The sequence below is a fragment of the Solenopsis invicta genome, chromosome 14 (assembly GCF_016802725.1).
Source record: "Solenopsis invicta isolate M01_SB chromosome 14, UNIL_Sinv_3.0, whole genome shotgun sequence".
In the NCBI taxonomy this organism is placed as follows: Eukaryota; Metazoa; Arthropoda; class Insecta; order Hymenoptera; family Formicidae; genus Solenopsis; species Solenopsis invicta.
This window is the reverse complement of record NC_052677.1, coordinates 18177040-18193719: the sequence shown is the minus strand read 5'-3', so window position 1 is coordinate 18193719 and position 16680 is coordinate 18177040. Positions and strand designations below refer to the sequence as shown.

Here is a 16680-nt window from a genome sequence, read left to right as displayed (position 1 = left end):
TTATATTTTAAATTAAATAACAGTTCTAATTTTATTGTAAACATACACAAGATCTTCATTAAAAAAATTATAATATATAATTTTTTTAAAGAAGTTTAATTGATGCTGTTTCATTGATGCTGTTAATTAATATTTCGTATAAATGTGTGTGTGTGTGAAATTTGTTAAGAATCACAACATAAAAAAATAGTATTTTTTATACACATCGAGATTACAACAAAAAACTAGAATTGTGATTTTTAACAACTTTCATAAGGATTCTATGTGCGATTTTGTAAGCTCAAATAAGACGGATTGTAGATATATCTCTTTAATGAAATTATATTGATGTATATTAATGTTCTTTTCTTAAGCATTCTTTTCTTTCTTTGAAAAAATTAATAATTATTGATGCCAGAAATATAAAACTGGCAAGCAATAAATATCCGCAATAAAATACTTTTATCCAGGTTTTGATGTAAGATACAAGTAAATATACTTGTGACAAAATATAAAAATATAAACGAAATAGAAATAGAATAAAGTTTGTTTTACAAGAGGTCCTCTCTCGGATTTACGAGTTATTATCATAGTGACGAATTTTCTACTCACATTACGTGTTTACTTTGTAAATACTTCTAACGATAACTGTCCATGCTTGTAAAATTCTTGAAAGGTGGAGAGAGCGTTGTCGTAATTCCACTGCGCGACTTGTAAACACTTCAAACTCCATTCCAGATTCATACTCGTCTGCTGACTCAATGTTATCGTCATCTGCTGTTTTATATCATCGCTAAGCTCTATTACCGTAGGCTTTGCCTCTTCTATGGATTCTAGCGCTGGTGTCGCCAACTGGGTTTGCTGATTGCTCAGTTGACTCAATTGCTGGTAAAGTTGCTTCAATTGCGTCTCAGATGGCTGACTAATATGCAACTGTTCATTTCGAATACAACATCCTTCACCTTTCGGAACAATTATAAATGTCCGATTGAAGTAGCGGATAGGCTCGTCTTTGTTATCGAGTTCTTGGAAGTAACCCGTTATTGTGATGATCATCATCGCTTGCTGTAGATAAATAATCAATTGTAATAAGACTATTTTAATCTCTCATGTAACAATTACTACAATTACTCGTAGTAACAATTAACTACTGTAGCAAATGCTTACTGTAGCAAGAGAGATGTCCATTGTAAAAGTATTCAATAAATGTTTTGTTCTTGGCATTTGTGACATAAAGGAAACTACATACAATCTACCGTATTTCAATAATTTTTGTCTTTTGATCCTGTCGTTTATTCTGAATAAGTTCCGATTTCCCTTGCTATACTCATATAATCTGCATGACAAAAATAATTTTAGTTGTACTCAATATACAAAAAAAATTAGCATCAAAGTAAAACTAAGATATCCTATTCAGAATTGAGTAGTAATTAAGTAAAAAATTAAACATTAAATAATAAAAAGCAATTTACAATTTAAAAAGACTCTCGAGATTTAAAACGAAAAGTATTGTCAAGGCTAATGAGAGTCAGCGCTGTCATCAGTGCGCACAAGAAAAGTTTATTCTATATGTCAATTACAAACAAAATGAACGTTTCGACTCTCTTTGGAGTCATTCTCAACATAATACACGCTTCGACTAACATAATAAAATCGCAACAATTAATTGTCCGGCCATCGTTGTTCCGGTATTAAATAATAAAGTTAAAAGTTAATAATTTTCAACTTAATTAATATAAAATAAATTTATTTTAAATTTCAACTAGTTATTTTTAAACTACATGAACATTAACTTAACTTTTATCTTAAGTTAAAAATTTACCTATGCAAAAGAAAAAGTTAAAATAATTTATAATTTTTTCTTTCACATAGTAAAAAAACAATATTTATTTTATATAAATTTAATTTACAAATAAAATATTAAATTTGATGATCTATATTGTAATTGTTTTGGTATTTAAATTAATCTAATTTTAAAATATTACGATAGTCTATTTTAATATAAATAATGTTTTCAAAATAAAAATTCAATTTAACTTTAAGTTAATTTTTTAACAATTCAGTTAATTTTTTGTTCATACAACTTTTAATATAAGTAAATTTTATGAACCATTAATTATAATTTGATTTATTTTTTTTATATTAATTTTTCCCAATCTGGATTCTATTTAATTATCATTTTATGAGTAAAAATATGTTGTAAAAGGTAAATTGAGGCGAATCGAATCAATTTTTTTCATAGGCAAAAAATAAATTAAAAACTAGTTTTGTTACTAATTGTAAGTTTTATTATAAATTTTTATTCTTTAGATATTTGACTTGAATTTTATATAATAAAATAATACATAAACACGGTATTTCTTATTGCATAACAAAACAAATTAAGAAAAGAAAATTATCCGATGTGTCCTAACATTGGGGGCAAAGCGAATCATCAGTTTAAAAGAAATACAAATTTAAAAAAATAAAAATAAATTAATAAATTCTTTGAAAGAGCCTATTAAGCCTTTTTGTTATAAACTCACAAAATTCATCATGATTTTATACAAAAGATAAATTTACCAAGAAATTTTATTTGAAAATCTCATGATCTCTGGGTTTACATGATCAATTGATACTAAATTATACGCAATACAGAATTATTGTCTGTTGTTTCTGCTGTAGAAGAAGCATGCAGAAGTAACTAGTATGATAAAACAGATCATAAGAAATAAAAAATTAATGATAATTGTCTCAAAATTTATAATGATCCAATTCGCCTTGGTCTAATCTATGTAATTTAATATCTTTATTAAAGAATTTAATAATCTTAAGTTGCAGCAAAATATTATACTATTTTTACATGTAATAATCCTCTAAAAAATATACTTTATAATTGTTAAAATAATAGTATTAAAAAAATTTAATTCTTGGTGTGAAGATATTGTAAATGTTTATCTTTTAATATTTTTTTTCTTTCAACACATGAAAATTATTATTAAATAATCAAAATATATTTTTTTTGATAAAATTATACAAAATTTCTTTATTTAACCCGACGTTATCAAAGTTTAACCAAAATGACTCAAGACTTTTTTCAATTTTATTGAAGATTTTTTAAGGCTTTATGTTATAATAAATAAAAATGTTTTTTGTACTTAGTGGTTTATTTTTTCAGATTAACTATATTAAGAATATATTCCATAAAAATAAGCCACCTAAACGTGTAATATTTTAACACCACAGCCAAGTTATGCAAGTTATATCTGTTCAATACTATATATAGGGTATACCAGTAAAATCCAGACAATTTTCAAATTAAAATTTTCGCCATATAATAACTTATGAGCCGGCAACTAGATAGCATTCAAGTAAGCCTCATCCATTAAGAACAAAAACATAAATTTGTCATGGCCAAGCTGGTTAAGCAGTGTCCAGAATATAACCGGAGAGCCATGCTTGTTGAAAATCTTCGCGCGGGACGTACCGTATTCGGAATAAAATTCTCCAATTACCCGAAATCGACAGTTTACGACATTATTCATCGCTATACGGCTTCCAAAAGGACCGAAGAAGGTTCTTAGACGGCCACTTAGTGCAGAATCGGTTCTTCGAAAACATGAGAATGTGTTGAAGTAAGGCATTTTGGCCTGCTAACAGCCTGGACTTTATCCGCTGGATTATTTCGTGTGTTGCTTGTTTGAGGGACACTCCAACAAGACTCGACATCCTAACGTTGCATCGCTGAAAGCCGCTATTGAGGCATCATTCGCGTGTATGGTGAAGGAATTTTTAATAAAAGCATGCGCGCGCTTTCGACCCAAAATTGAAGCAGTCATCGAAGTAGAGGGGGGGCTATATAGAATAACATTGTTTTTTAAGAATGCCCTAACCCAAATATAAAAATATTTTTCATACGATTGTTATTTTTTATTAAAATAAATGATTCTGAAAACTCACAATGGATTTGTCCGGATTCTACTGGTACACTCTGTAAATCTTATTCTAATATTCAACATTTCAAAAATAAAGATACTCTCCAAACAAAAATGTTCTTTTTTTTATGTAATGTTAAGAATATATCTATAACACAAACATACTTGAAGAGAAAATAAAGTACAATGTTGAACACTTACTTATTATTGAAAGAAGTTGGTATCGTCATAGTAAAGTATGCATGTTCATCATACGCGTCAAGTAGAGGTTGTCGATTCTCATTATCAAATATTGTGAAATACTGTTGTAAGAACTGACTTGCGATTTCTTGTACTTTTGCATTAACGACAAACATTCTCTGTGACGGAGGAATTTTGACAGCGTCGTCAACTACATCGAAGACAATCGGTCGTGGCAATTCTATACCGTCCTGTCAAAAACAGCGTAATTCATGTTATATGACAAAATATAGTATTTCGATTATGTATAATGTAACAACATGTATAATACTCACCAAACGCAGCAGCTTCGGAAATCTACTCCGAATATCGCTATAATTGAAAGAAAGTCCACTTGGTCGAATAATGAATGACAAAAAAAAGTTTTATTATTAAATAATATAGGAAAAGAAAGTAAACTGTTTATTAATTCCAAATATTTAAAAATTAATCGCATAACATTTTGTACAAAATTTTAACGATGTAACAACAATAACTTAATAAAAACTTGCAATTTAACAATGTACTAATAAATGTTCTATTTGAGCTAATGAAACTGTTAGGGGTGTGCGTGTACTCGAAATTACGGGTACCCGAGCTTCGGGTCGGGTCGGGTCGGGATTTTTTTTTCGGGATCGGATCGAGACCCAAAAGTTTGTGAAGTTCGAGTACCCAAAACTTACGGGTACCCAAAATCGAGTCGGGACCCGAAATTGAGTCGGGAACCGAAATCGAGTCGGGTCCCAAAATTCTGTCTAAACCCGAAATCGAGAAATCCCAAAACTTGGTAAATTTTAAGTACTCGGATCTAAAATTGGGTCAAGAAGTGGACATAAATCTTTATACATTATACTTTATACACTATATACACTATATACTTTATACATTGATGTGAGAAAAAATTACTAAATTTTAATAATTATTTGTTTGAATATTGTCCCAATAAATTTTTTTCCGAACGCAAATATATATTTATTTAGTACAAGGAGTGACCACCAATTTAATTATCATTTTTTATTGAGTAAATACTTATGTACTGTAAGTAAATATTTCATTGGCAATATTCAAAGTAGTCAATTCATTTAGTAATTCAATATAAACGAAATGCCTTATGTAAATTTAGTAATTTTTTTCTCACATCAGTGTATAAAGTATCTAGATCTCTGACCGCTACTTGACCTGACTTTAGATCCAAGTACTCAAAATTTACAAAATTTTAGGATTCCGTTTCAATTTTAAGCCCCGATCTGATTTCGGGACCCGACTCGATTTCGGGTACCCGTAAGTTTTGGGTACCCGAAATTTTTTAGGTACCCAAACTTTACAAACTTTCGAGTCCCAACCCGATCCCGAAAAAATTCTCGACCCGACCTAAACTCGAAATCTCGGGTACCCGCACACCTCTAGAAACTGTTTAAAAATGTCCAACTTATAAAGTTATTAAAGTAAACATAAGGTCAATGTAATCGCTGCTGAAGTACTATCTCGCGAACAGATTAACAGATTATTTTTGATACTCCCTATTTCTCAGGGAAAGAAAAAAATTATGTTAGAACAATACGTTACCCAACATAGTCATTTTGCCGAGATTTATATTTGTTACAGACAGGATTTCCTGTTAACTTCAATTCAACCAATTTTAGATTCTTAATGGAATCTAGCTGATTAATGTTTCTAATCTAAAATACGCAATTAGCTTAAATCATTAAAACCGAACGCTATGTTACTGATTGTCATCATTTTTCTTACCTCTTTTTATTTACACTCACCTTATTATCGCCGATATAAAGAATCTTCAATTTGGAGAATTTCTTACTTAGCACAGCGAGCCTCTCGATGTTTTGCATCTTATTACCTTCCAGGTTGAGGGCTTCTAAATTCGGTATGTGTTCTCCCACAATATCCATCACAGTCGTCAAAATAATAGGGTGGAACAACGCACAAAAGTAATCAGAATAAAGTTCTGTAAGACAAACACATGCACAAGTTAAAACTTCACACATGCATAAGTTAATTAGCATATTTAATTAATACAGGGTGTTTACTCAAATTTTGTACAAAAATTCTGCAAGAATTCTCGAACTTCAAAATTTTATTCAAAATTTCAAGTAAAAATAAAGAATTTTTTAACAGCTTTAAAAATAAATTTATTATATTATACTTATTATATTATATTTATATTTTAATGCTTCTTAATCATACAATTACAAAGCGGAGTAAGTTTTGAATATTTAATTTAAGAAAATACTAAAAAGAAGTAAATATGACACATGATGATTTATCCACAATGTATGAATTTAGTTCAATAAAAATAGAGAATTCAAAAAGTAATTAAACACACGTCAAGAACGATGTACTGTTTTCTGCTATAACTAATATTTTTGAAATTGATACACATAGCACATCTATTTTACATTACTGCTGATAAAAATGGTTCAAGTCTGTGTTAAAATCATGTGATGGGGGTACTTCTTTTTTATCCATATCACATAATTTTAACAAAGACTTAAACTATTTTTATTGGTAGTGTTGTAAAATAGATTTACTATATAGTACCAATTTAAAAAATAAATGTACTAACAATAGTGTACAGGGATTTTGACAGTCTCACGAAAAAAATCACTTTCCAACTTTCCACTGTTAATATTTTTATTAAAAACTCACAAGTTATTAAAGAATAAACATGAATGTATGTATATGTATTATAATACATATACATATATTCGTGTTTTTACATATGAATGTATATAGCATATTTATTGTTAATCAATTATGCATTATCAAGAAAAATATGATCAAAAAATCACTTTATAAGAAAAAGAGATAGAATTACAGATAGAATTTAAATTTTAAAAATCTAAAAAATTTCCTAAATGCCAATAAAATTTCGTAAAAATCCATAATTTTTAAGAATAAGAAATAAACTTCCTAAAAATTTTTTCGGTTTCTTTCCAGTAAACTATATACATATATATTATTTTTAATATATTTATTTATGATTTCACAATTGAAGAGTTTCAAACAAGTCCAAGATCAAACAAGTCCATTTTTTTTTTATTTGTATTATGATATCAAATCAGTCTCTATTAGTAGCGCCACATTGTGAACAATTTTGTTTCAGTAAGAATCACATAGAAAACAAAAAATATAAATATAAATAAGTAACAAATATAAAATATATTTTTACAAGAACCAAGTAAGTTCAGAAATTTTTTATTTTTAATTGTAGCTTCAAAATATTAATAAAAGTCTACAATTTTGTTCTTATTACTATAAATTCGAAGAAAATCATTATTTATACAATTAATAGTTCAAAGATAAACTCTTTTGTTTCTTAAAAAAATTTAACTTTTTGAATTTGTTTAGTTTTTGTAGGAAGAACCTTCAATTTATTCTTACCAGGATCAAGATAAAACTTAGACAAATCCAAAGCATTCGTTTCTTGTACATATCTCTTAACCATCGCCTGCTTTAATCGCTCCTTCAATTTATCATCTATTTCGCAGATCGGAAGTCCTGGTTGTACCTTGACTTGCAGTTTGTATCCATTGCTCATCATAATCTTGTGATCGCAATTTAATAATGCACTTGCTGTCTTATAATCATCCACATAAAAACTAGCATTGTTTCCTATTATTTTGTACTGCAAATAAATTTTTTATTTTAGCAAGGATTTATGATTTCAATCTTTTCATTCATTTTTACTTGTCCAATTATTTATATATGTATATTTATTAACGTTTTCAATCGCAGAAGGTTTGAACTTAAATCGAAGTTGATTAATGACGTTACATGCTCTATTTTATATTTTAATTGGATGGTTTCAACATGTGACGTAATTATTCTATCTCGAATGGGATTCAAACCTATTGCAGTCGAAACGCTATATACATATATTCGACTGCAGCAAGTTTTATATATATATATATAATATACATATATATATATTTCTTCTTTTCAAATTTATACTAATATTTATCAATATAAATATTATATTAAGTATACAGAGCATTTAATAACAGGTAGAAGAAATATTAAGGAATGATTTTAGATGATAAAATAAAAAACAAAAATTAAAAAAAATGCGACTAAGATCGTTTCTTAATTATAAATGTTTAAATAATCACTTGCATTTTTTTTATAAATATTTAAACATTTATAATTTAAAAAATTAATTCTTAATTGCAATTTTGTTTTTGATTTTCATTTTATTTTATTATTTAAAATGTCTTTTTAAATTTTTTTCGACATATGGCCGAACCCTTTATATACATAGGTTGTTTGAAAAGTTTTGAGTTTCAACATGAAGATAGGATTATTCGTCAAAACCATTCTGGTACTTAGTACTACAATTGTATTGACATGCCTTGAGAGACATTTGTCAAAATTTTTGCCATTTTGGGTACTATATATGTACATATATATGTCAGACACTCAGCTTTGATTTGATTAGGCATTTTTCAAATGCAAGAATTTAATCATAATTACAATATTCAATTTTTTCTATTTTTACAAAAACAATGACATTGACTGATACAAATAACTGTCAAACAAAATGGTTGGGCGCCCAAAATGATTAAAATTCTGACAAGTGTCTTTCAAGGAATATATGTATGATACTCTGATGGGTAACCACTGGAAAATTTCCAAAAAATGTTTTTTAAAATGTTACAAAAATATATTATTTTTACTGGGAAAATTTTATAAAAATTTTGTATAACATTATAGATATTGTAGATATATAATAGATATTATATACAAAAAACATAAAAAAATACCAAATATGCTCACTACAAATTGCTGTCAAATCAAAACTATCACATAAATCACTCTGAAATTGTGTCGTTTGAATGGTAGTACATGATGATAATGCCAACTTGTATCAGCAACACGACCTGTCTTCAAGCACAAATACTTATTGATTTGCCCTCATATAGTATCATATAGAATCTTCATAGTATTGTCCCATAGTAAAAACTGCAGGATGTTCTTAGCATATACTTTGAATTACTGTACAGTAGAGATAGGAACTTGCACAATATATATGCAAAGTATCAGAACATGAATATCAAATGATCCAAAAATATCAATCTACTTAAGAATATCAATTGATATTCTTAAAATATTCTTAGAATATACTTGTTTCTTTAAAGTATATATTGAATAAAAAATATAAATTTTTTAAGAAAGAAAAGTATCACTTACTGTTAATGGAACAAATACTTCAGGTGCAATGTAATTCAAGAGAGTATTTATAACATAATCCTTTTCGTACTTATGACCATATGGTATCTACAAACAAAAAATATTGATATCAATTTAAAAATCATTGTGTTATATATAAACAAGAAATTACTTTTTTGCTCATACAAGAAATAATAATCTTGCTTATACAATGTTTATTCAAATCCTATAATTCCAAGAGAACAAATCTCACATATTTTATTATGTTGCATCCACCACACTGCTACAATACTATCATTTCAATATTTAACATTTTAAAAGTAAAAATATTGTTAAAACAAAGAAAATAAATTCTTTTTTCTATGTATAAAATACAAGTAGGAATTTATTTTCATCCATATATACATAATTAAATGTAATATAATATTATAAAAATACACTTACTATGATTTTATACCAATTGGATTGGCTTATGTGAAGAGGCTGCAATCTAAAACCCACTTGGCCTCCCTTGAAATTTCTATTTGACATAAGACTATACCTTCTACGAGATTGGGTTTCCCAAGCCCTGTCACCCCTATGTCTATCTCTCTGGTTGATTACTACTTGCCTTGTATTATTGTTGGAACTACTGAACATCGAAATATCCTCATCCAAATTCATCAACGACAAATTGTGTGACATATCCCTATTATTAGGTCTAAAAGTTTTAAATGAAACATGATGCTTGATGGAATTAATATGAATTCCAGCATCTCTCCCTTCATTTCTTCTTACACGATCATCATGACCTAAAAATGAACAATCATGAAATAGTAAAATTACATAAGATGATTATTTTAAGGATATATTATACATATTCATGTCCTTGCAAAATAAATTAAAATTATAACATATTAATATTTAGACTTCCCAGAAAAAATTTTTTATATATAATTATATATAAAATATATCCATATATATATATATATATATATATATCCATATATATGGTCATATATAAATAAATATATAATTATGTATAATATACAGTTATATATAAAAATTTTTTCTCTGGTTAAACTATGCAGCTTTGGATCTCGTACAGTGTCCATTTGTTTTTCTTTTTTTTTTTGCGTGCGAGCCTAGTGATCTAATGCTCTCGCACATAAAAATAAGATGGAGCGAACAAGCATGCAGATAAGTGGACGCGGAAGAAAATATCAGCATATTAAGAGTGCATGTCGGAAGCGCAAAACGTAAGTATATCGATATATCGTGGGTTTAACACAATAGTGAGCTCGAATCGACGTAGAGAGATCGCGAAACGGGAGATAATACTCACCGAAGTAAGCCTCGTTTCCTCGGATATTTCCACGATCACCCCATGATTTGTTTGACTTTTTCGGCATTTTTCTTCAAGCGTACAAGATTCACAACAAATTTAAACTAAATAGTGAAATGGCTTCGCGGAATTCTACCTCTTAACCTCAACTCCGCGAAACTCTTTGCAACCCATAGGTTCTGTCAAAAATGATACCCGTTCCTTTACTGTGTCGCGGGAACGATATATACTCTTCAATGTGGGTTTAATAAAGTAGAATTTCAAATATTCGACAATGGAATCAAAAACATAAAAGTGGAATAACACAGTCTTGTCTTGTTAACGAACACACGGATTGAACACAAATTACACAAATGACTGCAAGTGACATCTAGGGGTTGATCACCTAACTTTTATCTTAGGGTAAAAAGGTGAAAAATGAAATCTCTATAGCGTTTTTCCGTTTGTTTTCTGTTCCTGAACTCTCTGAATTAATGCGCACCTTTGACTATAGGCCTGTTCGTGTTGCTGCCCTTTTTGAATTAATTTCTTTGTCGTCTCTTGCCTCGTGCCCACAGGACGCGGCAAGACTTGCCGCGCGGCAGAAGTTGGCTGAGGAATATTTCGATGGCCAATCAACGTCTCGTTCGCCTGGATGTAATTTCCGCCTCGCGGCAAAAGTTGGATCGAGTTCAACTTCATGATTGGCTACCATGCCAACTTCCGCCGCGCGGCAAGTCTTGCCGCGTCCTGTGGGCACGAGTCATCTCTCTTTCTTACGATCGAATATATAGGCTTGTTTTCTATTCCTGCACTAGACTGCACTGAAACGTTCCTTCTTGCTTTCGCTAACTTTGAAACATCTATCTATTTCATTTTAAGTGTACACTTATTTAGAGAGTTCAGGAACAGAAAACAAACGGTATATTTATCTCATCTCGAGTGCAAAAATTTTTGGGGATTTCAAGCAACTAGAACAAACCTTAGGCTTGTTTTCTATTCCTGCACTAGACTGCACTGGAACGTTCCTTCTTGCTTTCGTTAACTTTGAAACATCTATCTATTTCATTTTAAGTGTACACTTATAGCGATTTTCATTGGGAAAACTAGTGCGCACTGAGTTTGCACTCGCCGCTGGCAATTGGACGTTTCGGTTTGCGCGATGACGGTGCCAATGGAAACGCCCAATTATTTGTAGCAAGTGCACATTCAGTGCGCACTAGTTTTCCCAATGAAAAACGCTATTATTTAGAGAGTTCAGGAACAGAAAACAAACGGATGATCGACCTCCAGAGTAGAGTCCTATATAAAGAGAGAAGCGACATTGATGTCTAAAGCTCTGATTGGTAATCTGATTGATACTTGATTGGCTAAGCGAGCAGCCATATTGTGACCACAGCTGTTTGCAGAATGATACGAATGGTGTTTGATGACGTTAGAGCGGTCCCAAATTGGCGGTGGAGGACTCAATTGGATACTGAAGGTTGTGGTGGGGGTTCGATGTCGCTTCTCTCTTTATATAGGACTCTACCCCAGAGTATATAAGGCCTGTTCGTGTTGCTGCCCTTTTTGAATTAATTTCTTTGTCGTCTCTCTCTTTCTTACGATCGAATATATATTTATCTCATCTCGAGTGCAAAAATTTTTGGGGATTTCAAGCAACTCGAACAAACCTATAGTCAAAGCATCAAATAGGCCTATTTCTAGGGACTTTAGTATTCTCAAATCGCGTTTTTCGTTGATCGGCTCAAGCTTGCTTTGAGAACGCGATAACCGCGCGCAACCCCACCCATCGCGCCGTGACAAATGCAACTTTTACTTCCGGCTGCGTACACGGCCATCGCGCTTGGTTTTGTCTACTCCGTTCTGTCCGGTGGTGTCCACGCGCTGTTCGAGTGCTGCTGATCTCTGGCAACGTCTCTCCACGACCTGCTCCCTAGTCGATCATCGTCTGCGCTCCGCAGCTCTATATCATCCGAGGGATCTCTTTTGTTTGTCGTATGTCCATCCAGAATCTCAACACATTCGGTAAGTAACGAAACGCGCATTATCACGCCTTTCCTTCTACCCTCGCGCTTCGTTTTCCCATCGACCGTCTTTACCAGCGTTTTCTTCTTATTCTGTTGCCCTCGTCTAGCCGTCTTCCCTCTCTCTTTCTCACGTCGTCGTTCTTCGCGAACAAGGGCGATAAAACGACGATGTCCCGTCGCCTCTCGCAAGGCCCCTCTCGAGAGTGCCGATCAAAATGGCGACGGCGTTGCTTCGCGAGAAAGCAAGCTAACGCGCGCGTGGGCCTTCCTTGCATCATCCTGCGCAATCATCCGCCATCCTGACGCATGCCGTGGGATCGCGCGTCTATTTCATTGACTCTCCGCCTCTTTCTCCCCCCCCCTCTCCCGCCATCTCTCTCTCTCTCTCTCTCTCTCTCTCTCTCTCTACCTGACCCATTACTGTGTGTTCGTAGACCCCTTTGCAGATGCAATCAAGGGTTCAGACGATGACGTCCAGGACGGTCTCGTTCATATAAGGATCCAGCAGCGGAATGGTCGCAAAACCTTAACAACGGTGCAAGGACTCTCCTCGGAATATGACTTGAAGAAAATCGTGAGAGCATGTAAAAAGGTGAGCCACGGTTCCCTTTCCTCTTCTATTTTTTCATCGAGTGGAGGGGGAGGGCGACCTCTGCCGATCATACCCTCCTGCCTCCTCCGCCATCGTCAGCGCGTTTCCTCCCACTACCGACTGGTCAGGCAAAACTCTAAAAATAGGTCTGATGCAAACAACTGGTGATACAGGCTAGATAGATGTAGTTTTGCAAGTCCTAGGAATGTATAACATTTGAGTGTTGTACAAGTAGTGTGGCATTATAATAAAAATAGGGGAATAGTTTTTGTTTTAATTTAAGAGTAATGATTATCATTGATAACTTGATTGTTCATGGTTTTGTTCATTGTTGAATGAATTATCAATGTTTGATATTAAATAAAAAATATGTAACATTCCCACTTTGATGCTATTTGTTCCTAAAACAAAATAAAGATGTTTTATATTAAAAATTATATTTTTATGCCATAATAAATAATTCTAAATAATTATCTCATACAATTGTATTAACAAGTCAAACTTTGATCAGTTATAGCAAATATTTTATGGAATAAGATGGATTTATACAAAATTGATATATTTTATATACCTTTATTTATTAACATCTAGTATTTCTAAGGTACCCTGGTTGAATGAACCCAACTTATTTTATTTTTTGAAAATTATTTAGATAGGGTTTTTTAAATTTTATTTTTTAGAACATAATTAAGTTTGCTTTGCATTAGTGGAGCTTTTAAAAGTTTGTTTTTAAAAATTATTAAATAGGGTTTTTGTTTTTATTTTTGAAAACAATTAAATTTAATAAAATTTATTTAAAAATTAGTCTTATTCAGTGCAAGATCTTATTCACCTCATACTAACAGAAAAAATCTTAATTTATATTATTTTTTAAGAACTATTAAAATTAAAAATTATGCTTTTGAAAATTTTTGATAAATAGCTTTTTAAATTCTGTATTTTTAGAAATTTTATTAAAGAGTTTTTAAAAAGTAAAATAAATAAAGTGAGGTTTGTATTATTAAAGTTTTTAAAACTATAAACTATTAAATAAAGGGAATTTTAATAAAATGGTAATAAGTGGTAATGAATGGTAATAGACAAAAATGAAAACACAACTAATTAAAAAGCTTTAATAGTTTTAAGTTACCACAATAAAATTTTATGCTGATAATTTTTCCAATGTACAAAGGTAAAATTATAAGAAATATTAGCATCAAAATTTAACCATAACTGTTGGGCTTTTTATAAATAAATAGATCATATTGAGCTCAGGTACTTTATATCATAATTTTGTAATGTCATGTTTTTAAAATATTGAATTGTTACATAATTAAAATTTGTGATCTAGTATTTGTAATTTGTTGTTTACAATATGACTATTCCTTTAAAGTTATTGAAACTGTGATGGAGAGGCTACAACTATTTGTAATTATCTCTGTGAGAGATAAGTATATCTGGGATGGTTTTGGTTGCATTCCTTTAGGAGATAAAAGAACTGATATTCTATGGAAGCAAATCACCTAGATAAAAAGTCTCTTTGGAAAAAAACCGTTTTTGACTGATCATGTTATTTCCATGATATTTTACGTTGTATTATGTGTTTTTACAGGAGTTTGCCTGCAATGGGACAGTAATAGAACACCCGGAGTACGGGGAGGTGCTGCAGCTGCAGGGGGACCAGCGAGAGAATATATGCCAGTGGCTGACAAAGTCAGGTCTGGCAAAACCTGACCAGCTCAAGGTCCATGGTTTTTAATTGACTAACAACAGCAACAATATCACCATCCAATGCCACAACCTACAACAACAGCAGACAAGCTTCGCCCCTCGTCAGCGCTACATGATCGTCTCAAATTGAATCTGTATATCACTCACTAAACTACTCCTCTCGTGGGATATCCCGATTATACTATCACGTCAACATATATATATACACACAATATATATACATACGCGCGCATATATATTTCAATAATAAAAAAAGAAACAAACGAAACGGAGAGGGAAGTAAACGATAGAAGATAGAGGCGAATAAAAGAAAGGAGGAAGAAAAGAGAGATATATAGGCATATAACTGGCGTATATACCCGTAGGCAATATATCTATTCTAATCTGAATCTTTTTCTTGAGATAAAAAAAAAGAAGCAATACGTCACACTGTAAGCCTTATGTTAGGTGATAGCGAGCGTTAAGGTAGGAATCTCCTGCCTTGCAGCAGTGGATAGGACACATCTGATTTTGATAAACATCGAGGAACAAAAGGAGGAAGAGGAGGAAGAGGCAGAGGAGAGGCATAGATGAATGAGCGGTAACTAGCAGCACCGGATGGATGTTCGTTTTTGCATTAGGTAGTATGTATCTGGGCGCGATAGACGTGTTTCGAGAAGGCGGTAAAGCTGTAGGTCAATCGACTCGGCTCTCTCCTCGTGTCCACCGTACTCTTCTTCACATCCTTTCATCTCTTAGTGAAAATGATAAGAATTTTTTTCTTTCTTTTTACGTTTGTATCGAGAAAATTTAAGAGAAACAGCGTTTTCCACGCTTATCTTTTATTGTGATTTGTTGAATATTTGTGTAGGGCCAATTTTCGATTCTTCCTTTTGTGTAGAGGATATCCTTCGCCCCTTACCTCCCCACTCAGCCCAGTATCACGTCTTCGCTCTTGCTTTTTCCTCTTTTTTAAGGCAGTAATAAATGATGAATTGTTTTGAAATAATAGTAATGGGAATTAATAAAATGTGGCTGTTTTAAATAGATAATTAAATGAGTAAATAAATATAGGATATGGTACGACCATGTTCTCCCTCCTCTTCATTTTTGTTCCAATTCTACAAGGTCGAAGTTGCTGTTGTTAAACCTGTCAACTATGTATGGAAAATTGAATATTTTAGAAATATATTAATTTTTTGCTTACCCAATGTAAAACCAGTTGTATGGACAAGGAAACGTTCCTCCTTCATCAAATAATATAATAACTTTTTAGTGTTCGTATAACAGTATAAAGATAGTAGACAGTAAATTGAAGTTGTGAAGAGTTTATAACTTTATCGTAATTAATATCTATCGCTATGTGATCGCGAATATACGAGTGTTAAACGCACGATGTAGTTCATGAAAAAAATCGTTAGATAAGCTATCGTTGTTTATCGATTGAGCTTGTTACAATTGCTATTTCCCAGAAATCCTGGTTTCTCTGAATTAATTTAACAAGAGACACGATAGCAAAATATTATAAAATGCTAGTGAGATCAAGTATAAAGTATTTATTTTTAATCTTTGGTTACGTGTATTACGTAACAAAAATTTTGCTGTTTATTCGAGGAACAATACATATAGAGTATCGCAGTTTTCAATGTGCCAAATGAGATATTGTGAAGAGTTAAAATTATTAGAAAAACGAATTTCTGATACGCGGGTTTGTTTATTCAAAGAAAAAAAACATGCGTTTTTTCAGCGAGAAAAAGAATAAAATAAAAT

The 16680-nt window shown here is 31.3% G+C and overlaps 2 protein-coding genes across 2 annotated transcripts; one reads left to right on the top strand and one right to left on the bottom strand.

The window, feature by feature from the left end:
• Nucleotides 1–268: 268 nt before the first annotated feature.
• Nucleotides 269–10687, bottom strand: LOC105207746 (nuclear RNA export factor 1). Its single transcript, XM_026134042.2, has 10 exons — nucleotides 10621–10687; nucleotides 9741–10087; nucleotides 9318–9404; nucleotides 7512–7755; nucleotides 5882–6075; nucleotides 5679–5791; nucleotides 4409–4445; nucleotides 4095–4324; nucleotides 1147–1315; nucleotides 269–1044 (listed from the first exon to the last, which is right to left on the bottom strand). Exons 1-10 carry the CDS (start codon nucleotides 10685–10687, stop codon nucleotides 601–603), a joined length of 1932 nt encoding a protein of 643 aa, XP_025989827.1. The 3' UTR covers nucleotides 269–600.
• A 1701-nt stretch (nucleotides 10688–12388) lies between these two features.
• Nucleotides 12389–16128, top strand: LOC113003650 (eukaryotic translation initiation factor eIF1). The gene is made up of 3 exons (XM_039457502.1): nucleotides 12389–12627; nucleotides 13064–13221; nucleotides 14813–16128. The coding sequence occupies exons 1-3, from the start codon at nucleotides 12600–12602 to the stop codon at nucleotides 14957–14959; spliced, it is 333 nt and encodes a 110-aa protein (XP_039313436.1). The 5' UTR covers nucleotides 12389–12599; the 3' UTR covers nucleotides 14960–16128.
• Nucleotides 16129–16680: the final 552 nt, after the last annotated feature.